The 24,737-nt window shown below is 47.4% G+C and overlaps 1 protein-coding gene across 1 annotated transcript in view; it reads right to left on the bottom strand.

Annotated features, from left to right (window-relative positions):
- LOC127571380 (FYVE, RhoGEF and PH domain-containing protein 5-like) overlaps positions 1-24,737 on the bottom strand; it is a 165,868-nt gene that overhangs the window by 72,106 nt on the left and 69,025 nt on the right. Inside the window, exons 10-16 of the mRNA XM_052017694.1 lie at positions 22,494-22,552; positions 21,530-21,601; positions 18,402-18,470; positions 16,718-16,801; positions 15,808-15,887; positions 5,080-5,179; positions 1,991-2,116 (exon numbers count right to left, since the gene is read on the bottom strand). Coding sequence (XP_051873654.1) covers positions 1,991-2,116; positions 5,080-5,179; positions 15,808-15,887; positions 16,718-16,801; positions 18,402-18,470; positions 21,530-21,601; positions 22,494-22,552 — 590 coding nt within the window. The remainder of the gene's footprint in view (positions 1-1,990; positions 2,117-5,079; positions 5,180-15,807; positions 15,888-16,717; positions 16,802-18,401; positions 18,471-21,529; positions 21,602-22,493; positions 22,553-24,737) is intronic.

The raw sequence follows: 24,737 nt of genomic DNA, 5'->3' as shown, positions 1-24,737 counted from the left end.
CTTCAGTCACTTGCCCAGCCTCATTTCTCAACAGGAGGTCCAGTGTTGCCTCCTCTCCAAGATGTAGGGCCATCTACCTATCGTCTGAGAAAACATTCCTGGACACATTTAACAAATTTTGTGCCATCCAAGCCTCTATCATTACAACCTTATTATTCTTTCAACTATCTGTGATCTCCCTACATATTTATTCCTCTGACTGTTGGGAGGCTGCTATAGCGCAATCCCATCAAAGCCATCAACCCCTTCTTATCTTTTAAGTTCCACCCATAGCTCTAAGTTCCACTGGGTGTTCCCTCAGACCGCTGTGACGTTCTCACCAATCAAAAACACAACTTCCCCTCCTCTCTTACCTCTGCCTCAATCACGCCTGAGCTGCCAGTCCTGCCCATCCCTCAACTACACTTCTATAATGGCTATAATATCCTAGTGCAAGGAGCCTGATGAGTTCATCTGCCTTACCCATCAGGTTTCTTGCATTAAAATCAATGCGGTTTGGTCTATCAGACCTTCCTTGCTCCCTGTCTTGCTCCTGCCTGTCCTGTCTACTGAACTTTCTTGCTTTAACATTTGTATTTGCCTCAACTTTCCCATCTGCCTCACTACTACTTTGGGTCCAACCCCACTCCCAGACTAGGTTAAACCCTCCTGAGCAGCAAGAGCAAATCTCCCTGCCAGGATATTGGTTCTCCTCCAGTTTAGGTGCAACCTGATCCTCTTGTATAAGTGCCCTGCCCTTCCACCTGCCCTGGCAGAGATCGTATTGATCCATATATCTGAAGCCCACCCTCCTGCACCAGCTCCTTAGCCACACATTCAACTGTTCCACCTTCCTATTTCTTGCCTCGCTAGCATGTGGCACAGTGAGCAAGCCCTGGAGGTCTTGTGTTTTAAACTTACTACCTAACTCCCTAAATTGTCGTTTGCACGACCTCATCTTCCTTCCTGTCGATACCATTGGAAAAACATGGATCATGACCTCATCCAAACAAGTTGATGAGCTGTCATAAGATTTCTTTTTGTGAATGAGTGTTGGATTTTGTGAGGCTTTTGAAGGTTTTGGTATGTTGAAGTTAAATTCTGGTAGGACTTATAGAGTAAATGGCAGGGACTTTAGGAGCATTGATATACAGGGGGACATTGGGGTGCAAGTCCATAGCACTCTGAAGGTTTTTTGCATGGGTGGATAGGGTCATGAACAAGGCACTTGGTATGCTTGCCTTCATAGGCCAAGGCCTTGTATATAAGAGTTAGGAAGTTATATTGCAGTTGTACAAAACATTGGTTAGACTGCATTTGGAGTATTGTGTACAGTTCTCGTCGCCTACTACAAGGAAGGATGTGGTAGCAAAAGAAATAGCGCAGAAGAGATTGACCAGGACGTTACCTGGAATGGCAGGCTTTAATAATAAGGAGAGATTGGATTGGCTGTTTATTCTCATTGGAATGTAGGAGGCTGAGGGGTGACCTTACAGAGGTTTATAAAATTATGAAGGCACAGATAGAATAGCCAGAATCTTTTTCCCAGTGTAAGGGAGTCTAGAACTACAGGTTTATGATGAGAGTGAAGAAACTTAAAGGGGACCTGAGGGGTAGGTTTTTCAAACAGAGGGTGGTATATATCTGGAACAAACTGCCAGAGGAGGTAGTGGAGGAAGATACAATTAGAATATTTAAAAGGCATTTGGACAGGAACTTGGATAAGAAAATAGAGGGAAACGGTCCTTATGCAGGCAGATGGGATAAGTGAAGATAGGTGTGGATAGGCATCACATAGTGGAGATGCAGCATGGACAAGGTGCGCTGAAGGGCCCATTTCTGTGCTGTACAATTCTACCATTCTCTGACTGTGGTGAGGGTGAGGACTGGGTTGCGATGGCCAGATTTACTTTCACGCACATATTACACGCGAGGACAGGATTGTGACAGGCAGACTTAACTTCCCATGCGTGTTACATGTGAGGACTGGGGTTGTGATGGATGGACTTACCTTTCCACACGTGTTACAATGCAGACGCCTCCACGGGAGGGTGAAGTCAGCTGTACACAACATACACATCACCACGTGGGAAGCGGGGATGAGCATGGGTGCTGTGGTTCCCAGACCACTGCTCACCTACACAGGGAGACAGAGACAGAGACGCTGCTGGTAGTTCACAAGCACAAAGAGCTGACAGTATAACGTTGCCATGAGATGGACACGGTGAGGACAGGAGAGGGAATAGTTTGAATCATCCCCTTCGAGACCGTCCCCATCTTCTCACCACACTGAGGACCTCCATGTCACCATGAGAGGGCAGGCTGCCTGTATACACTGGCCGCATTCACCTTGACCACAACTGCTCTTGTCCTGGAGGTGGGAATGGCCAACGAGAGACACAGCTTCATGCTTCCTCCTTGTGTTGCCTCCAGTGCCATTCCCCCCTCGGATAAAATGAGGCAGATGTCTAGTGAAAGCAGGCTTTTCAGTGATCACGATCAATGCCCTGTGGGTGCATGTGTGGGTCTGTGGGTGGGTGGGATTGTGTGTGTATGTGTGTGTGTGGGTGGGTATGTGGGTCTCTGGGTGCATCATTTTGGGTGTGTGAATGAGTGGGTGGGTGTACGTGTGTATGAGTCTGTGGGTGCATCTGTGGGTGTGTGTTGGTCTGTGTCTGTGTGTCTCTGGGTGTGTAGGTCACTGGATGTGTGGCTCTGAGGGTATGAGTGTGTGGAACTGTATGTGTGGGTCGGAGGGATTGTACTTGGGTGGGTGTGTGGTATGTGAGTGTGTCTGGGTGTGTGAGGGTGTGTGTGGGTGTATATGTGGGTGAGTGTGTGTGTGTGTGTGTGTGGTTGGCTGGGCCTGAGGGATTGTGTTTGGGTGGGTGTGTGTGCATCAGTGGCTGTGTGTGGGACTGTGGGTGTGTCTCTTTGTGTGGGTCTCTGGGTGTGTAGGTCTCTGGGTGTGTGTGTCTCAGTGTGTAGTTGTGTGGGTCCTAGGGTGTATGTATGTGTACGTGTGTGGGTCTGAGAGTGTGTGCGTGTGGGTCTGTGTATGCGTGTGGGTGTGTGGGATTGTGTTTGGGTGGATGTGTGGGGTGTGTGGGTTTCTGTGTGTGTGTGTGTGTGTCTGGATGCATGCGTGTGGGTCTGTGGGTGTGTGTGGGACTGTCGACATGTGGGTCTGTCTGGGTGTGTGGGTCTCTGGTGGCTGTGAGGGTCTGAGCGGGTGTGTTTGGGTGGGTGTGTGGGTTTTTTGGTCTGTAAGTGTGTGTGGGTGTGTCTGTCTGTGGCTTTGTTGGTCTGTGGGTGTGTGGATGTGTGTGTGTGTTGGTATGTGGGTATTTTGTTCTGTGGGTGCGTTTGATGATGTGTGTGTCTGTGGGAAAATGGGTGTACGTAGGTTTGTGGGAGTGTGTGTGGGTTTGTGTGCATCTGTGGATGTTTGGGTGTATGGGTCTGTAGGTGTGTGTGTGGGTATGTATGGGTATGTGGGCGTTTGGGTGTGTGGGTGGGTCTGTGGATGTGTGGGTTTGTGAGTGTGTAGGTGTGAAGATCTGTGGGTGTGTGGGTCTGAGGGCGTGTGTGTGAGGGTGTGTGGTTGTGTGTGTATGTGAGAGTGTGAGTATGTAATTGTATGGATGTTTGTGTCTGTGATTGTGTGGGAGTGTTGGTGTTTGTGTGTGTGTGGGTCCGTTGGTGCGTGGGAGTGTGTGTGTGTGTGTGTGTGTGTGTGTGTGTGTGTCTGTGGGTGTATGTATATGCGGAGGTGTAGGTCTGAGGATGTTTGGGTCTATGGGTGTGCCAGAGTGTGGGTGTGTGGGCATATGGGTGTTTGTGTCTACATGTGTGTGTGGGTGTCTGGGAGTATGCATCCCTAGGTGTCTGAGTGTGTGTGTGCGTGTGTGTGGGTCTCTGCATGTGAGGGTCAGAGTGTGTGTGTGTGTGTGTGTGTGTGTGTGTGTGTGTGTGTGTGTGTATCTGAGTGTGTGGGTATGGGTGTGTGGGTATGGGTGTGTAGGTATGGGTGGGTTGGTGTATGGGTGTTAGGGTCTGTGCCTTTGTGGGAGTGTTGGTGTTTGTGTGTGTGGATCTGCGGGTGTGTGTGGGAGTGTGGGTCTGAAGAGTGTGTGTGTGTGTGTGTGTGTGTGTCCATGGGTCTGTGGATCAGTGGGTGTGTTGGTCTGTGTGTGTTGGTCAGTGTGTGTGTGTGTGTGTGGGGGGGGGTTTCTGTGGCTTTGTGGTCTGAGGGTGTGTGAGTGAGTGTGTGTGTATCTGTGGTTGTGTACGTGTGGGTGTGTGGATCTCTGGGGGTGTAGGTATGTGGGTGTGTGAGTGTTTGAGTGGATGTATGTGTGTATGGGTCTGTGAGTGTGTATATCTGTGGGTGTGTCCATGTGTGTGGGTGTGTCTGGGTCTCTTGGTGTGTGAGTCTCAGGGTGTAGGTGTGTGTGTGCAGTTCTGTGGGTGTATGGGTTTGAGGGTGTGTGTTTTGGTGAGTGTGTGGGTGTTTCAGTCTGTGATTGTGTGGGAGTGTTGGTGCTTGTGTATGTGGGTCTGCAGGTGTGTGTGCATCCGTGGGTATGTGTGAGTCTGTGGGTCAGTGGGTGAATGCATTTGTGGGTGTGTGGTTGTCAGTCTGTGGGCGTGTGGCTCTGTGTATGTGTCTGTCATTGAGTGTGTGGGTGTGTTGGTCTTTGGGTGTGTGCGTGATTGTGAGGATCTGTGGGTGTGTTGGTGTGTGTGTGTCCGTGGGTGTGTGGGATGGTGGGTCTCTCAGTCTGTCGGTCAGTTACCCCGCTGCTGCTCACACGTCCTGACCCTGTCATGGAGCAGAGACAACACAGTGCCAGTGACGGACTCGAGTCCAACTCTCTCACCCAGTAGCGAGTGGACAAACCGGACGTCCCACCAGCTGAGTGGCCCACCCTGAGACCAGTGCTCAGGTATGTGGTGTGTGTGTGTGTGTGTGTGTGTGTGTGTGTGTGTGTGTGTGTGTGTGTGTGTGTGTGTGTGTGTGGAGTGAGTGTGGACCGTGGGGTGTGTGTGGACAATGGAATGGACCACAGTGGGAAGTGGAGGCTCTCAAACACCAACCTCCAGCTCCTCCGACAGGGCCAGCATTGGCCGCACGATGCGTAGATCCTCCACGGCAGTGCTGAGTGCAGATTCCCAGTCATCACAGTCTTGGGCAGAGCTGACAAGGAAGGGAGACATGGAACTGTTACATGGTTCACCTCATCAGATAAAGACCAGCCTCCAGTGATACACCCCTCCCAACATCCGACTGCAAATGAACACTTCTGTTTATTTGCTGCTCGATCACACTGAGAAGACTGACATGTGAAATGCCTGGGATGGAGCATTTCAGTTACGAGGGGTAAGTGGAGAGACTGGTCTTGTTTTCTCTGAAGCAGAGGAGGCTGAGAGGGGACCTGATAGAAGTGTACAAAATTATAAAGGACATAAATAGGATAGATAGTAATAAATGTTTCCCAATTTCAGAGGTGTAAATAATCAGAGGCATAGGTTTATTGTAAGGAGTAAGATTCAGAGGGGATCTGAGGAAGAATTTTTTCACCTGGGGGTGATTGGAATCTGGTTCGAGAGGCTTCAGTGAGAGGAAGCTGAGCAGAGGAACAGGTAAAAGCAGGTAAGGTTTTCGTTAGAATTACTCTTCCTATTAGGATAGCTTGAATAGCATTAGGACAGTTGCATGCTCCTCCTGAAAGATGTGCGATATTAGGGAGATTTTTAGTGTCCCTAGTGACTTCACCTGCAGGAAGTGCACCCAGCTGCAGCTCCTGACTGACTGTGTAAAGGTACTGGAGCTGGAACTGGACATACTTAGGATCAGACAACATCATAAGAGTTTTAGCAAGGTGGTCACACCTAAGGTGCAGAGAGCAGATAGTTGGGAGACTACCAGGAAAGGTAGAGGGAGCAGGATTCCCTTGTGGCCATTTCTCTCAGCAACAAGTATGTCCCTTTGGATACTGCTGGGGAGGATGACCGATCAGCTACAACAGCAGCAGCCAGGTCTGTGCCACCAGGACTGGCTCTGAGGCTCTGCAGGAAAGGGTGAAGGCAGTAAGGACTATACTGAGAGGAGACTCAATAGTTAGGGACTCAGACAGGAGCTACTCTGGCCGCAAAAGGGACCCTAGGATCATGTGTTGTCTCCCTGGTGCCAAGATTCAGAATGGCTCAGAGCGGCTGCAGAACATTCTCAAGGGGGAGGGTGAGCAGCCAGAAGTCATTGTGCAGGCTGGCACAAATGATGTGGGTGGAAAGAGGGAAGAAGGTCCTGCAGAGTGAATATAGGAAGTTAGGAAGGAGGTTAAAAAGCAGGACCTCGAGGGTAGTAATGTCTGAATTACTCCCTGTGCATGTGCTAGTGTGGGTAAGGATAGGAGAATAGGGCAGATGAACGAGTGGCTGAAGAGTTGGTACAGTAGGCAGGGATTCAGATTTTTGGACCATTGGGATCTCTTCTGGGACAGAGGTGACCTAAACTGGATAGGGTCCAATATCTTAGCGGAGAGATTTGCTCTTGCTACTAGGGAGGGCTTAAACTGGATTGGGAGGGGGTGGGATCCAAATGAGAAGTGAGGGAGATGGGAGGCTCGAAGCTGAGATAGGATACAATGACAGTAAGGACAGTAGACGAGACAAGCAGCAGCATGGCAGGGAGCAAGGAAAGACAGTTGGAATTAAATTGCATTTATTTTGACGCAATTGGCCTGACAGGTAAGGCGGATGAAATCAGGGCATGGATAGCTACATGGAACTAGGATATTATAGCAATTACAGAAACATGGCTAAGGGAGACTTGGTTGCAAGAGGGGCGGGACTGGCAGCTTAATGTTCCAGGGTTCCGTTGTTTCAGACGTGATAGAGGGGGAGGGATGAAAGGGGGAGGAGTGGCATTACTAGTCAGGGAAAATATCACAGCTGTGCATAGACAGGACAGCCTGGTGGGCTCATCTACAGAGGCCACATGGGTGGAGCTGAGGAACGGGAAAGGTGTGACCACACTAATAGGGTTGTATTATAGACTTCCCAATAGTCAGAGAGAATTGGATGAGCAAATCTGTAGAGAGATAGCAGACCGATGTAAGAAACAGAAAGATGTAATAGTAGGGGATTTTAACTTTCCACATACTGACTGGGACTCCCACACTGTGAAAGGGCTGGATGGCTTGGAGTTTGTCAAATGTGTTCAGGAAAGTTTTCTAAATCAATATATAGAGGTATCAATGAGAGAGAATGCAATACTTGATCTCCTATTAGGGAACCAGACAGGTCAGGTGACAGATGTGTAGGTGAACATTTTGGGTCCAGTGACCATAATGTCATTAGTTTCAAGTTAATTATGGATAAGGATAGGACTGGTCCTCGAGTTGAGGTTCTAAATTGGAGAAAGGCCAATTTTGTGGAAGTGAGAAAGGATCTAGGAAGAATGGATTGGGATAAATTGTTTTCTGGCAAGGATGTGTTCAGTAAGTGGAGGGCCTTCAAAGGTGAAATTTTGAGTGTGCAGAGTTTGCGTGTTCCTGTCAGGATTAAAGGCAAAGCTAACAGGCATAGGGAACCTTGGTTTTCGAGGGATATCGGCGATCTGGTTAAGAAAAAGAGAGAGGTGTATAGCAGGTATAGGCAACTAGGAACAAATGAGGTACTTGAAGAGTATAGAAATTGTAAGAAAATACTAAAGAAGGAAATCAGGAAGGCAAAAAGGAGACATGAGGTTGCTCTGGCAGATAATGTGAAGGTAAACCCGAAGGGTTTCTACAAGCATATTAAGAGTAAAAGGATAGTAAGGGACAAAATTGGTCCCCTAGAAGATCAGAGTGGTCGGCTAGGTGTGGAGCCTCAGGAGGTGGGGGAGATCTTAAACAGTTTTTTTGCATCAGTAGTTACTCAGGAAACTGGCATAGTGGATATGGAAGGAAGGGAAACAAGCAGTACTGTCATGGAACATATAGAGATTAAAGAGGAGGAGGTGCTTGCTGCCTTACAGCAAATAAAGGTAGATAAATCCCCTGGGCCTGACATGATATTTCCTCGGTCCTTGAGATAGGAAAGAGCAGGGGCACTGGCAGATATATTTAAAATGTCCTTAGCCACGGTTGCGGTGCCGGAGGACTGGAGGGTAGCTCATGTTGTTCTGTTGTTTAAAAAAGGCTCTAAAAGTAAACCAGGTAATTACAGGCTGGTGAGCCTGACATCTGTAGTGGGTAAATTATTGGAAGGTATTCTGAGAGATCGGGTATTCAGGTATTTGGACAGCCAAGGGCTTATTAAGGATAGTCAGCATGGCTTTGAGCATGGTAGATAGTGTTTAACGAATCTTGTAGAGTTTTTCGAGGAGGTTACCAAGAAAGCAGATGAAGGAAAGGCTTTGGATGTTGTCTACATGGACTTTAGTAAGGCCTTTGACAAGGTCCCACATGGGAGGTTAGTTCAGAACGTTCAGACACTAGGTATCCATGGAGAGGTTGTAAATTGGATTCAAAGTTGGCTGTGTGGGAGAAGACAGAGAGTGGTAGTGGATGATTGTTTCTCAGACTGGAGGCCTGTGACTAGTGGTGTGCCTCAGGGATCTGTGCTGGGTCTATTGTTATTTGTTGTCTATATCAATGATCTAGATGATAATGTGGGAAAGTGGGTCAGCAAGTTTGCTGATGACACTAAGATTGGAGGCGTAGTGGACAGTGAGGAAGGCTTTCAAAGCTTGCAGAGGGATCTGGACCAACTGGAAAAATGGGCCAGAAAATGGCAGATGGAACTTAATGCAGACAAGTGTGAGGTGTTGCATTTTGGAAGGACAAATCAAGGTAGGACATACACAGTAAATGGAAGGGCACTGAGGAGTGCAGAGGAACAAAGGGATCTGGGAGTTCAGATACATAATTCCCTGAAAGTGGCGTCTCAGGTACACAGGGTTGTAAAGAAGGCTGTTGGCATCCTGGCATTCGTAAATCAAAGTATTTGAGTATAGGAGTTGGGATGTTATGGTGAGGTTGTAAAAGACTTTGGTGAGGCTAAATTTGGAGTATTGTGTGCAGTTCTGCTCACCTAACTATAGGAAAGATATTTGTAAGATTGAAAGAGTGCAGAGGAGATTTACTGGAATGTTGCCGGGTCTTCAGGAGTTGAGTTACAGGGAAAGATTGAACAGGTTAGGACTTTATTCCTTGGAGTGCAGAAGAATGAGGGGAGATTTGATAGAGGTTTACAAAATTGAGGGGTATAGACAGAGTAAATGTGAGCAGGCTCTTTCCACCTAGATTAGGAGAGATAAGTACGAGAGGACATAGCTTTAGGGTGAAAGGGGAAAGATTTAGGAGGAACAGTAGGGGGAACTTTTTCACTCAGAGAGTGGTGGGAGTGTGGAACGAGCTGCCATCTGACGTGGTAAATGCGGGGTCGCTCTTAAGTTTCAAGAATAAATTGGATAGATAAATTGGACCCTTGCTCTTTGTGATTTTTGTAAACGACCTGGATAAGGAAGTGGAGGGGTGGGTTGGTAAGTTTGCAGATGACACAAAGGTTGGGGGTGTTGTGGATAGTTTGGAGGGCTGTCAGAGGTTACAGAGGGACATAGGTAGGATGCAAAGTTGGGCTGAGGAGTGGCAGATGCAATTCAACCCAGATCAGTCTGAAGTGGTTCATTTTGGTAGGTCAAATATGATGGCAGAATATAGTATTAATGGTAGGACTCTTGTCAGTGTGGAGCATCAGAGGGATCTTTGGGTCCGAGTCCATAGGATGCTCAAAGCGGCTGCACAGGTTGACTCTGTGGTTAAGAAGGCATATGGTGTATTGTCCTTCATCAATCAGGAAACTGAATTTAGGAGCTGAGAGGTATTGTTGCAGCTATATAGGTCCCTGGTCAGACCCCACTTGGAGTACTGTGCTCAGTTCTGGTCACCTCACTACAGGAAAGATGTGGAAGCCATAGAAGGGGTGCAGAGGAGATTTACAAGGATGCTGCCTGGAATGCGGAGCATGCCTTATGAAAGCAGGTCGAGGGAACTCGGCCTTTTCTCCTTGGAGCGACAGAGGATGAGGGGGTCCTGATAGAGGTATATCAGATGATGAGAGGTATTGATCGGGTAGATAGTCAGAGGCGTTTCCCCAGGGCTGAAATGGTGGCCACAAGAGGACATAGGTTTAAGGTGCTGGGGAGTAGATATAGAGGAGATGTCAGGGGTAAGTTTTTTACTCAGACAGTGGTGAGTGCATGGAATGGGCTGCCGGCAACGGTGGTGGAGGCGGATACGATAGGGTCTTTCAAGGGACTGTTGGATAGGTGCATGGAACTGAGAAAAATAGAGGGCTCTGGGTAAGCCTAGTAATTTCTAGGGTAGGGACATGTTCGGCACAACTTTGTGGGCTGAAGGGCCTGAATTGTGCTGTAGTTTTTCTATGTTTCTATGTTCCTATACATGGATGGGAGAGGTCTGGAGGGTTATGGACTGGGTGCAGGTCAATGGGACTAGCGGAATAAAGTTTTGGTACAGACTAGAAGGGCCTAATGGCCTATTTTCTGTGCTGTGGTGTTCTATGGTTCTATGGTTCTATGGAGGGACAGGACTGGCAGCTAAATGTTCCAGCGTACAGGTGCTATTGGTGGGATAGAGGTGGAGGAAAGAGGAGGCGAAGTTGCATTGCTGATTAAGGAGAATGTCACGGCAGTAGTCAGAGATGAAACTGCTGAGGGATCATCCAGTGAGGCTTTATGGGTGGAGCTGAGAAATAAGGAGGGGATGACCACATTGTTGGGACTGTACTGTAGGCCCTTTGTAAATCAATGGGAATGAGATGAACAAACATGCAGGAGATTGTAAAAAGTTGCAGGAATAATAGGGTTGTCACAGTAGGGGATTTTAACTTTCCTAGTATAGACTGGGACTACCATAGTGCTAAGGGCTTAGATGGGGTGGAATCTGTTAAGTGTGTTCAGGAAAGTCTCCTCACCCAATATATTAAAGGCCCTACCAGAGAGAGGGCAAAGCTTGACCTGCTCTTAGGAAATTGGGCAAGACAGGTGACTGAGGTGTCAGTTGGGAACACTCTGGGACCAGTGACCATGGTGCTATTAATTTTAAATTAGTTACGGAGACAGATCTGGTCCACAAGTTAAAGTTCTAAATTGCATTAGACACAAACTTGCAAAAGTTGATTGGGGTAGGTTGTTTGCAGGCAAAGGGATGTCTGGCAAGTGGGAGACTGCTAAAAGTGAGATATAGAGAGAACAAGATCTACATGTTCCTCTTGGAGTGAAGGGCAAGGCTGGCAGGAGTAGGGAACCCTGGATGATGAAGGATATTGAGGCTCTGGACAGGGAAAAGAAGCAGGATGTGTTAGTTACGGGCAGCTGGGATCAAGTGAATCCCAGGAGGGGTATAGGGGATGCAGAAGTGTACTCAAGGAGGAAGTCAGAAGGGCAAAAAGGGGGCATGAGATAGCTTTGGCAGAGCAGATTTAGGAGAATCTGAAGAGATTTTATAAGTATATTCGAAGACTAACTAGAGAGAGAATGAATAGGGCCCCTCAAAGACCAAACTGGACATCTTTGTGCGGAGCTGCAGAAGATGGGCAAGGTCCTGAATGAATATTTCCCCTCTGTTTTTACTGTGGAGAAGAATATGAAGACTTCAGACCATGAGATAGTTAATGGAGGGGTCTGAGGGATTGTCTGCATTACAGTATTGGATATCTTAAAACGTATGACTGTAGACAAATCTCCAAGGCCTGATCAGGTATATCCAAGAATACTGTGGGAGGCTAGGGAAGAGATTGCAGGAGTCCTGGCTGAGATACTTGCATCACTGTTAGCGATGGGTGAAGTGCCGGAAGACTGGAGGGTGGCTAATGTTGTGCCTTTATTTTAAAAATATCTACAAAGAAAAACCTGGGAACTATGGACCAGTAAGCCTAATACCTGTGGTAGGTAAGATACAAGAAGGGATTCAGAGGGATAAGCTATACAAGCATTTGGAAAGATGGGTGGATTAGGGATAGTCAGCACTGTTTTGTGTGTTCCACAAAGGATATGGAATGAGCAATAAGGTTCCACATGGTAGGCTGCTCCTGAAATTTAGATCGCATGGGATCCAGGGAGAGCTGCCTAATTGGATATGGAATTGCTTAATGGTAGGAAGCAGAGGGTGATGGTGGAAGGCCTGTGACTAGTGGTGTGCCTCAGGACTCAGTGCTAGGCCCATTGATATTTGTCATCTATATCAATGATTTGGATGAGAATGTACAAGGCATGGTTAGTAAGTTTGCAGATGACACTAAAATAGGTGGTGTCACTGACAGTGAAGATGGTTACCAGAATTTACAGAGGGATCTTGATCAGCTGGGTAAGTGGGCCAAGGAATGGCAAATGGAGTTTCATCTATCCTGGGCCCAACATATTGATGCAATCACGAAGAAGGCACACCAGCGGATCTACTTCAGTTGGAGTTTGAGGAGATTTGGTATGTCACCAAAGACTCTTGCAAATTTCTATAGATGTACAGTGGAGAGCATTCTGACTGGTTGCATCACTGCCTGGTATGGAGGCTCCAATGCACAGGATCAAAAGAGGATGCAGAGGGTTGTAGACTCAGCCAGCTCCATCACGGGCACAATCCTCCCCTCCATCGAGGACATCTTCAAGAGGCGGTGCCTCAAGAAGGCAGCATCCATCATTAAGGATCCTCACCATCCAGGACATGCCCTCTTCTCATTACTACCATCAGAGAGGAGGTACAGGAGCCTAAAGACCCACACTCAAAGTTTGAGGAACAGCTTCTTCCCCTCCGCCGTCAGATTTCTGAACGGTCCGTGAACCCATAAACACTACCTTGTTATTACTCTTTTGCACTATTTATTTATCTTTGTAACTTATAATAATTTTTATGTTTTGCACTGTACTGCTGCTGCAAAGCAACACATTTCACTTCGTATGTCAGTGATAATAAACCTGATTCTGATTCCTGTTCCCAGGATTGGGTAATCAAGATCTCAAGGGCATACGTTTAAGGTGAGAGGAGAGAGATTTAATAGGGATCAGAGGGTGGTGTGTATATGGAATGAGCTGCCAGAGGAAGTGGGTGAGGCAGGTACATTAACAACATTTGAAAGGCACTTTGACAGGTACATGGATAGGAAAGGTTCAGAGCGATATGGCCTAAACGTAGGCAAACGGGCATTTCATTTGGCATGGACTAGTTGGGCCAAAGGGACTGTTTCCATGCTGTATAATTCTATGACTCTCTGACCGGTGTGGGAGGGATGGTGTTGGAGGACTGGTGTTGGAGGACTGGTACTGGAATACATGGATAGGAAAGGCTTTAGCGGGATATCGGCCAAACGTGTGAAACTAGGACAAGCTTAGATGGGAATCTTGGTCGGCATGGACCAGTTGGGCCATAGATAGAGCCTGTTTCCGTGCTCTTATGATTCTAAATTTGGGCAGGGCAAACTATGAGAGTATGAGGCAGGAACTAGGGAGAGTTAATTGGGAACAGCTGTTTTTGGCTGTCCACATCTGACATGTGGAGGGTGTTTAAAGACCAACTGCACAGAGTACAGGACAGGTATGTTCCAGTAAGATGGAAGGACAAGGATGGCAAGGTAAGGGAACCCTGGATTACTAGAGAGGTGGTAAATTTAGTCAAGAAGGAAAAGGAAGCTTATGTAAGGTTTAGGAAGTTAAAATCAAACAGGGCCCTTGAGGATTATAAAGAAGCTAGAAAAGAACTCAACAAGGGAATTAGGAGAGCCAGGAGGGGCCATGAAAAGTCCTTGGTATGTAGGATTAAAGAGAATCCCAAGGTACCAAGGCATTCTACACCTACATTAAAAGTAAAAGGATAACTAGGGAGAGGGTAGGACCACTCAAAGATAAAGGAAGGAACATGTGCTTGGAGATGGAAGATGTGGGTGAGGTCCTAAATGAGTGCATCAGTATTTACTAAGGAGAAGGACATGTAGGATAATGAGTTCAGTGTGAAGCGTTCCACTATGCTATGGCACTTTTGTGATAAAGGAGGTGGTAGTGCTGGGTCTCTTAAAGAACATTAAGGTGGATAAGTCCCGAGGGCCTAATGGGATATACCCCAGCCCAGTTTATTGAGAAAGGCAAGAGATGAGATTGCTGGGGCCTTAACCATGGTTTCCTCTCTAGCCACAGACAAGGTCCTGGAGGATTGGCAAGTAGCTAATGTTGTCCTGTTGTTTAAGGGAAATAGTGATAATCCTGTTAACTAAAGACCGGTGACTCTCACATCAGTGGTAGGGAAGTTACTGGGGAGGATTCTTGGGGATAGGATTTATGAGCATTTGAAGAGCAATGGCTTAATTAGGAACAGTCAACATGGCTTTGTGCTGGGCAGGTCACGTTGAACTGACTTGATTGAGTTTTTTGAGGAGGAGATTATCGAGGGTAGAGCTGTGGGTATTGTCTACATGGATTTAGTGAAGTGTTTGACAAGGTCCCTCGTTGGAGACTCATCCAGAAGATTGAGATGCATGGGATACATGGTGACTTTGCCATTTGGATTCAGAATTGGCATGCCATAGAAAAAAGGGTTGTGGGAGAGGGGACTTATTCTAGCTGAGGTCCATGACTAGTGGTGTTCCACAAGGAGCTGTACTGGGATCCCTGTCTGTGGTATATATAAATGACTTGGATGAAAATGTGGACGGGTGGGTTAGTAAGTTTGCAGACAATACAAAGATTGGTTGTGTTGTGGATAGTGTAGCAGATTGCCAAAGGATACAGCGGGATATAGATCAGTTGCAAATATGCGCAGAGAAATGGCAGATGGAGTTCAATCTGGGTATGTGTGAAATATTGCACTTTGGGAGTTCAAATGAAAAGGGAAAATACACTGTTAATGGCAAAACCCTTAACAGTGTTGATGCGCTGAGGGATCTTGGGGTCCAAGTCCATAGCTCCCTGAAAGTGACTGCACAGGTTGATAGGGTATGAATATTAATGAAGGCATGTGGCATATTTGCTTTCATTAGTTGAGGCACTGAATTCAAGAGTCAGGAAGTTGTGTTGCAGCTTTATAAAACTCTGGTTAGGCTGCATCTCGAGTATTGCATTCAGTTCTGGTTGCCCCATTATAGGAAGGATGTGGAGGCTTTGGAGACAGTGGAGAAGAGGTTTACCAGGATGCTGCCTGGATTAGAGGGCATGAGCTTGGGCAAACTTGGGTTGTTTTCTCTGAAGCAGCAGAGGCTGACGGGAGATCTGATAGAAGTTTATAACATTATGAGGGGCATAGATGGACAGCATTTTTATCCCCAGGGTCGAAATGTCCAATACTAGAGGACATGCATTTAAGGTGAGAGGGAGAAGTTCAAAGGAGATGTGAGGGGCAAGTTTTTTACACAGAGCAATGGGTGCCTGGGATGCACTGCCAGAAGTAGTGGTGGAGGCGTTTAAGAGGCTCTTAGATAGGCACTGAACACGGTGAGGGGGATATCACTCCCCCCTCCCCCTCATACTGAACACGCTGAGGGGATGTTTGAAGATCATGCCCCCATCATCACCACTGATGGATCCTGTGATACACCCACACTGACACACACGGGGAGGGGAGGGTGACGACAGCGGTAGGGAGGACCGAGGGGAGGAGGAAAGAATGATGAGCAGGAAAGAAGGGGAGGGAATGATGAGAGGAAAGGTGAGGGAAGGGTGAGGCTGAGGGTGAGAAGAGGGAGGGTGAAGGTGAGAAGAGGGGAGTGTGATGAGAGGATGAGGGTGAGAAGAGGGGAGGGTGAGAGGAGGCTGAGGGACTGCAGCACTGGTACCTGGCACAGAGGGTGAGCGATCCGTGAACACCCTGAATCCTCAGCACATTCTCCACCATGTCAGCACACAGCTTCCTCACCTGGTAAAGGAACACAGCCCAGAATGAGCAGGAGAGGCAGGGCCACACCCATGGGGAGGGCAGGGGGGCGGGATGGGACATTGTGTATCTGTGTAAGGACCATGTGTAAGTGTGTAAGGTCAGTGTGTGAACACTGTGCAAGGACAGCGATTAAGTGTGTAAGGGCCGTGTGTAAAAACTGACAGTCTGTAAGGACAGTGTGCAAGTGAGTAAGGACAGTGTGTAAACACTTAGTGTGCAAACACTTAGTGTGCAGGGAGCATGTAAGTGTATAAGAACAGTCTGTAAATACTGAGTGTGTAAGGGCAGTGTGTAAAAACTGACAGCGTGCAAGGACAGTGTGTAAGTGTGCAAAGGCAGTGTGTAAGTGTGTAAGGACAACGTGTAAATACTGACAGTGTGTAAGGAAGGTCCAGACTGAATCATCCTGACACAGACAGATGTTGGCCAAGGACTGGGAGATGGGAGTGATATGATGGGTGCCCATTGGTCAGTATAGATATTGGGCCGAATGGTCTGTTTCTGTGCTGTGCCAGTGGGTGACTTTAATACTTCCCACCCTGAGATCAGAGTGGTGGGGGAATGCCCCACACAGAGGGGCATCACTGGAGGTCATGTGATCCCCCACAAATACCTATCCTGTATGTCCCCCCTCGCCCAACCCTTAACACTCCCCTTCCCCTCAACACTCCCCCTTCTCCTCCCCTCCCCTCAACACACCCACTTCCCCTCCCCTCAACACTTCCCCTCCCCTCAACATTCCTCCTTCCCGTCTCAACACTCCATCTGCCCCCCCCACCCCCGTCCACACACTCCATTGCTCCACTTACCTTCAGAGCTTCCAGTGGTAGGACTTTCCGTAGCTGACATTTGCCACCGCACTTAGGCACCGTGTACAGGAAGACGTCACTCAGCTGTGGAGACAATGATAAGTTACTGACTCTGCTTATCCTGTGAGCCTCATCTGTTGTCAGGTCTTGATGTCCTTCCTGTAACATCAGCTGGGAGAAGTTGTGGACCCATTCTCAGGGATTTGTAAAATTATCAGGGGCATAGATAGGGTGGATGGTCACAGTCTTTTTCCCAGTGTACGGCAGTCTAAAACTCTTAAATGTTGTTACTGTTCCTGACTTTCATTTCATGACTCTTACGACAGATTCAATTTATTTTTCTGTAATTTCATTGATGGGAATAAGTGAGTGGTACTGGTCTAAGAACTAAAATCGTCAGTCGAGATTATATTTAAATACCCTTGGTGGTATATTTCATTGTTTAAATGCTAGTTTTATTGATAAGGGGAAATCACTCAAATTATGGCATTTGGTATTGGATTTTTTTTTATCAACGAAGGCCACACCACAGAAAGGATGTGATTATGGCGCAGAAAAGATTCACCAGGATGTTGCTTGGATTGGAGAGCTTGAGTAAAAAAAAGAGATTGGATAGGCTGGGATTCATTTCTCTGGAGTGAAAGAGGCTGAGGGGTGACATGATAGAGGTTTATAAAGTTATGAGAAGCATGGACAAAGTAGATAGACAGAGTTGTTTCCCATGGTAGGGGTGTCTTGAACTAGAGGGCATAGGTTGAAGGTGAGAGGGAGGAGGTTTAAAAGGGATCTGAGTGGTAAATTTTTCACACAAAGAATAGTTAGCATCTGGAATGAGCTACCAGAGGAGGTGGTGGAGGCAGGAACAGTAACAATGTTTAAGAGGCATCTAAACAGGTACTTGAAAGAACAGGGCATAGACAGGTATGGAATTAGTGCAGACAAGTATGATTAGTATAGACAGGCATGATGGTCAGCAGAGATGCTGTGGGCCAAAGAGCCTGCTTCTGTGATGTACAACTGTATGACTGAAAGGCTTTCTATTTATAGCTGAATCTAATTAGAGAAAGAGAGGTCGGGGGTCAGAGGGACAGAGGTTGGGCGTTGGAGAGGAAGGGGTAGGGGGTCAGAGACAAAGAGGTCAGGGAATGTGAGATTAACAGAAATCCATGGAAATCAATGCAAACACTATCCTCAATCTCCCATTCTGGTCTAAAGCAGATGCTGCATTCATAGGCTGCAATTCTCCATATTTCCCTGGATCTTAGAATGGTTACAAACATTGGGAAAGTTGCAAATCCAATGTTCCAGAAAGGATGCAGAGAGAACATGGGGAAATCACAGGCCTGGAAATATTCGGCAGGTCAGGAAGGATCCGTGGAGAAAGAAAGTCAATGACCCTTCAGCAGAACTGGATGAGAGAGAAAACAAGTGTGTTTCCAGATGCAGAGGAGGGAGGGCTGGAGAGAACATGGGGAAATCTATGATAGAATGGGGATGACCGTGCTGAAGGTGACGTCTGCAAGAGCATGGAGGATGTACAGTATGTTGATCACGGCTGATCTGCCTGGTCTAGGAAGATAACACATATGATGCTGTGAATATTCACCACATACTCTGATAACATTTACACCATGCAGACAAGTTAGGCCCTGAAATAAGTTCAAATGAAGCAAGTGCAAATTACCAGGAAGCAGTATCGAGGCTGCATGGCTCCATCGGTCAATCTCAGCAGACGTCCCTCTTTGATAAGCATCTAGAGTGAAAAAGAGGTGGGTGAATGGGTGCTCCAGAGTGCTGCTCAATACAGTGGCAAAACCTGTTCACCGCACTCCTCCCTCATCATTCCTCTCACCCAACAGGATAGGGCAAAAGGCTCCTGATCCCGGAATATTATCCTTTCTCAATTCTGGGATGTCCAAGATGGCAATGTCAGCACTGCCCTTCACCTGGTGTTTCCTGATGATCTGTTGGGGATTGTGAGCCACAGATAATGAGAGGATGTTGATCCAATAAAGAGCTGTGGCCCTTTTGTCCTACACTGACACTGACTGGTCTTCAACCTCCCCGTGGCCCCACTCAGCCCACACAAGGTATCCCTGCTCCCTGCAGACCCCAGACCCACACCGATTGCTCCCATACAGAGCAACATTCCCATTCCCTGAGGACACCACTTCAACAACACATGGTATTCCCATTCCCTGTGGTCTCTCTCCTGCACTGAATGATATTCCAGGTCCTCCACTCTCCACTCCTGTTTTGGATGATATTCCCATTTCCTGTGGTCCCCACTCCTGCATCTGACTTTATTCGCATTCACTATGTTCCCCGGTCCAGCATTGGACAGGATTCCTATTCCCTGAGATCTCCACTCCTGTATTGGCCAGTATTCCCATTTCCTGTGGTCTCTACTCCTGCATCAGACAGTACTTCTATTCCCATTGCTGCCCACTCTCATAGAGGACAGTATTCCCATTCCCTGTGCTCCTGGAGAGGACATTATTTCCACCCCAGTGATCCCCATTCCTGGATTGGTTGGTATTCCAAGTACCCACACCTCTACTGGACCATGTTCCCATACCCCGTGGTCCGCACTCCTACAGTGGATGGAATTCCCATTCTTTACAGTCTCCACTTCAGCAGCAGACAGTATTCCAATTCCTACTGCTTCCCACCCCTTCACTGAACTGTATTCCCATTCCTGCTGCTCCCCAATCCTGTATTGAATGGGATTATAGTCACAGAGTTATACTTGGAACGTAGGAGAATGAGGAGCGACCTCATAGGAATGTTTAAAATTATGAGAAGCATAGATAAGGTGGATGGTAACAGTCTTTTCCCTGTGGTAGGGGAGTCCAAAACTGAGGGGACATAGCTTTAGGGTAAGAGGGGAAAGATTTAAAAGAAACCTGAGGGGCAACTTTTTACGCAGAGGGAGGTGAGTATATGGAACAAGCTGCTGGAGGAAGTGGTTGAGGCAGGTAAAATAGTGTCTTTAAGAAGCACTTGGATAGGTACATGGAGGGGAGGGGTTTGGAGGGATATGGGCTGAATGCAGGAAATTGGGACTAGATGGGTGGGCACCATGGTCAGCATGGATTTGTTGGGCCAAAGGGCCTGTATCTGTAGTGTATTGCTCTATGACTCTTTGACTCTACAGCAAGGAAACAGGCCCTTCAGCCCAACTTGTCCATGCTGACCAAAGTGCCAACCTGAGCTAGTCCCATTTGCCCACATTTGGCCCATACTTTTCTAAACCCTTCCTACTCATGTGTCTGTCCAAATATCTTTTAAATGTTGTAGTTGTGCCCGTCTCTACCACTTCCTCTAGCAGCTCGTTCCGTATACCTACCAGGCTCTGTGTGAAAACCTGCCCCTCAAGTCACCTTTAAATCTTTCCCCTTTCACGTTATACCTATGCCCTCTAGGTTTTATAAACCTCTATAAGGTCACTCCTCAGCCAGAAATAGACAAAGATTTCCCTCCACTGATGTCTGACTCATTAAGTTCCTCCTGCATCTTGTTTTTAACTCCAGATTCCAGCAACTGCAGTCTCTTGTGTCAACATCCCTGTGAATCTTTTCTGCACCCTCTCTACCTTAATCACATCCATCCTACAGCATGGAGATCAGAACTGCACACAATACTCCAGGTGTGGTCTCATCAACATCTTATGCAGCTGTAATGTGATGTTCCAACTCTTGTACTTGATAAAGGCAAACATACCATACACCTTCCTCACCACCCTATCTTCGTGTGTTGCCACTTTCAATGAACTATGTACTTGTACCCCTAGGTCTCTCTCTTCTACAAAACTCCCTTAGAGTCCTGAGATTCACTGAGTAAGACCTTTTAGTTTAACTTCCGAAGATGCATCACTTCACACTTGGCTGAGTTAAATTCCATCTGCCATTCCTTTTCCTACTTTCCCAGTATATCTAGATCCTGATGTAACCTTAGACAACCTTCTTCACTGTCTACCACACCACGAATTTTGTTGTCATCTGCAAACTTACTAATCACGCCATCTACATTCTCATCCAAACCATTTATATAACAAACAACAGTGGACCCGGCACCGATCCCTGCGGCACACTACTGTCACAGGTCTCCAGTCTGAAAGTAACCTTCCATTACCACTCTCTGTCTCCTTCCACCAAGCCTATTTTCTATCCAATTGGCTAGCTCACCTTAAATCCCATGTGATCTCACTTTCCAGACAAGCCAACCATGTGGGATGTTGTATTCCCATTCCTTGTGCTCCACTGCATGTGATTCCCACTTCTGTACTGGATAATATTCCCATTCTGTATGCTCCCCACTGATGCACTGAATGTTATCCCCATTCCACTACCTGCTTCTGTACCTCATAGTATTCCCATTGCCTGTGGTCCCTACACTGTCAACAGAAGGATGGTCCACTCCTGCATCGGATTGGATTCCTATTCCTGCTGCTCCCCACTACTGTATTAGACAATATTCCCATTCTGTATGCTCCTCCCTCCTGTACCAGATGTTATTCCCGTTCCCTGTGGTCTGTACTCCGACAAAGTTCAGCCGTGTGATCGCTCGCCTGCTCTGACCACTGATATTGTTTGTCCCTGTTACACCCTAGTGTAATGTATGGCTGTAGACACCGGCCAGCTCTGCAGACATCAGCTACCACTGCAGGCACTGGTCAGCTCCGCAGACACCAGCCACCACTTCAGACACTGGGGCCACCACTGCAGGCACCAGCTAGCTCTGCAGACACCGGCCGGCAGTGGGACAAGAGAAGTGAACAGCAGACTGAGAGACAGGAGGGAATGCACTCACCCTGCCGGGCTGGAAGGCCTGATGGAAGCCCTTCACTCGGTGCTCCACAGCCAGCAGCTTCTGAAGACTCTCCTGTTTGAACATGAAAATGATCATCATTAAGGGAGCTGGGAAAGAAAGCGATGGTCGGAGATGGAGATAGTGCAAAACAGATAGATAGAAGAACAGGGGGAGTGTCGGAGCGGGGTATGGAGAGGGGGGGGGTGGAGGGGGGATGGAGTGGGGGATGGAGGGGGTTGGACGGGGGGAAGGGGAGATGTGGGGGAGAGAAGCTGGGTTGGGGAAAGGAAATGGACAAGAGAGAAGGAGAGGGGCAAGGCGGGAGAGGGAGGGGAGAGAGAGAGGAGAGAGAAGGAGAGCGGGGAAATTGGGGAGGTGGCGGGAGGTGGGAGAGGTGGAGCGGAGGGGGAGGCTGTGAATGGAAAAGGAAAGGGGAAAGGAAGGGAGAAAAGGGCAAAGGGTGAGGTAAGGGGCAAGAGATGGGAATGGGAAGGGGGGTGAGAATATGCCCGTGGTGTGTGGGTGTGTGCACGGTGCCCCATGCTGTCACTGTGGGCCAATGTGGAAGGGGTGTGTATTTAGGGTGGTGGACAGGGGAGTTTGGTTGTCCAGGCAACAGAAACTATACCATCCCTCTCCTGACGTGCCTTGTATGTGGTGCAAGGATGAGTGTGGAGTCACATCAACCTCAGGTCCTCCTTCCTCAACAATTATTTCAAAAGAATCTACTCCTTCTGCTTCCCAACTAATTTTCCATGTACCAACAGCCCTGGTGGGATTTACAGTGTGGTCCCGGGATTACCTGACTGGTGATTTCATTATGCCTCTGTGTTCCTGTATGGGATCAAACTAACCCGGTCTCAGTCTGTCCCTGTCTCGGACTGTGCTTGTCCCTGTCCTGACCTGTCCCTGACCTCTCTCACCCTGTCCCAGGACATTCGAGTAATGAACAACGAATCCTTACCCCGTGCTTCACACGCAGCCGGACCTGATCACAGACTTCAGCCACGACGGCCAACACAGCTGCACAGGAAAGAGAAGGTCATCATCAACAAGGGACCAAGGGTGGGGGGGGGGAGGGCAGAGGATGGGGGCAGGGGAGAGAGAGCAAGGACAGGGGTAAGAGAGCAGGGGTGGGGGAGAGAGTCATAGAGTACTACAGCACAAAAACAGGCCCTTCAGCCCATCTAGTCCCATCTACTTGAACACAGACCATATCCCTCCAAACCCCTCCCATCCATGTACCTATCCAAACTTCTCCTAAATGTTACAATTGAACCCGCATCTACCACTTCCATTGGCAGCTTGTTCCACACTTGCACCATGCTCTGAGTGAAAAAGTTTCCCCTCAGATTCCCCTTAGATATTTCACCTTACACCCTAAACCTATGTCCTCTTGTTCTAGTCTCACCCAACCTTAGAGGAAAAAGCCTGCATGCATTCACATATCTATACCCCTCATGATTATGGATACCTCTGTAAGATCTCCCCCTCATTCTCCTGCACTCCAGGGAATAAAGTCCTAATCTATTCAATCTTTCCCTATAACTCAGGTCCTTAAATCCAGCAACATCTTTGTAAATTTTCTCTGCAGTCTTTCAAGCTTATTGATATCTTTCCTGTAGGTAAGTAACCACACAATACTCTATATTCGGCCTCACCAACATATTGTACAACTTCAACGTAACATCCCAATTCCTGTACTCAATGCCCTGATTTATGAAGGCCAAAGTACCAAAAGCTCTCTTTATGACCCTTACTGCCTGTGACATCACTTTCAAGGAACTATGGATCTGTATTCCCAGGTTGCTTTGTTCTACCGCACACCTTAATGTTCTACCATTCACTGTGCAAGTCTTACCCTGGTTTGTCCTCCCAAAGTGCAACACCTCACACTTACCTGTATTAAATTGCATCTGCCATTTTTCATCCCATTTTCCTAGCTGGTCAAGATCATGCTGCAGGCTTTGATAGCCTTCCTCGCTGTCCACTACACCCCCAATCTTGGTGTCATCCGCAAATTTGCTGATCCAGTTTACCACATTATCATCTAAATCATTAATATAGATGAACAACAACGGACCCAGCACCAATCCCTGCAGCACACCAGTAGACATAGGCCTCCAGTCAGAGAGACAACCATCATCTACCACTCTCTGGCTTCTCCCACTAAGCCAATGTTGAATCCAATTGACTACTTTATCCTGAATGCCAAGCGACTTAACGTTCTGGACTAGCCTCCCATGCGGGACTTTGTCAAAGGCCTTGCTAAAGTCCATGGAGACAATGTCCGCCACCTTTCCCTCATTGACCTTCTTGGTAACCTCCTCGAAGAGCTCTATAAGATTGGTTAGACATGACCTACCATGCATAAAGCCATGTCAACTATCCCTAATCAGACTTTGTCTATCCAAATGCTTATTATATATCCTGTCCCTTAGAATACCTTCTAATAATATACCCATGACTAATATCAGGCTCACCAGTCTATAATTTCCCGGCCTATTCTTAGAGCCTTTCTTGAACAACGGAACACAATTAGCTATCCTTCAGTCCTCTGGCACCTCACCCGTGGCTAAGGACATTTTAAATATCTCTGCCATGGTCCCTGCAATTTCTGCACTAGCCTCCCACAAGGTCCAAGGGAACACCTTGTCAGGTGTTATCCACCTTCATTCGCCTCAAGATAGTCAGCACCTCCTCTTACGTAATCCAGATACGATCCATGACTTCACTACTCTTTTGCCTCAGTTCCATAGTCTCTGTTTCTGTCTCCAGAGTAAATACAAATGCAAAAAATTCATTTAAGATCTCCCCCACCTCTTTCAGCTCCATGCACAGATGACCATGCTGATCTTCAAGAAGACAAATGTTGTCCCTTGCTACCCTTTTGCTCTTAATATAGCTATAGAAACCCTTGGGATTCTCTTTCACCCTGTCTGCCAGAGCAACCTCATGTCTTGTTTTTGCCCTCCTGATTTTTTCTTAAGTGTTCTCTTGCATTTCTTATACTCCTCAATCGCCTCTGCCTATACCTGATATGCGCCACCTTTTTCTTTACCAGGGCCTCAATATCCCTCAATAACCAAGGTTCCCTAAACCAGCTAGCCTTGCCTTTTATTCTAACAGGAACATACAGATTATGTACTCTCAATATTTCACTTTTGAAAGCTTCTCACTTACCAAGCATCCCTTTGCCGGAAAACAG

This window comes from Pristis pectinata, chromosome 6 (genome assembly GCF_009764475.1).
Source record: "Pristis pectinata isolate sPriPec2 chromosome 6, sPriPec2.1.pri, whole genome shotgun sequence".
Classification (NCBI taxonomy): domain Eukaryota; kingdom Metazoa; phylum Chordata; class Chondrichthyes; order Rhinopristiformes; family Pristidae; genus Pristis; species Pristis pectinata.
This window is presented reverse-complemented; position numbering and strand designations above follow the sequence as displayed.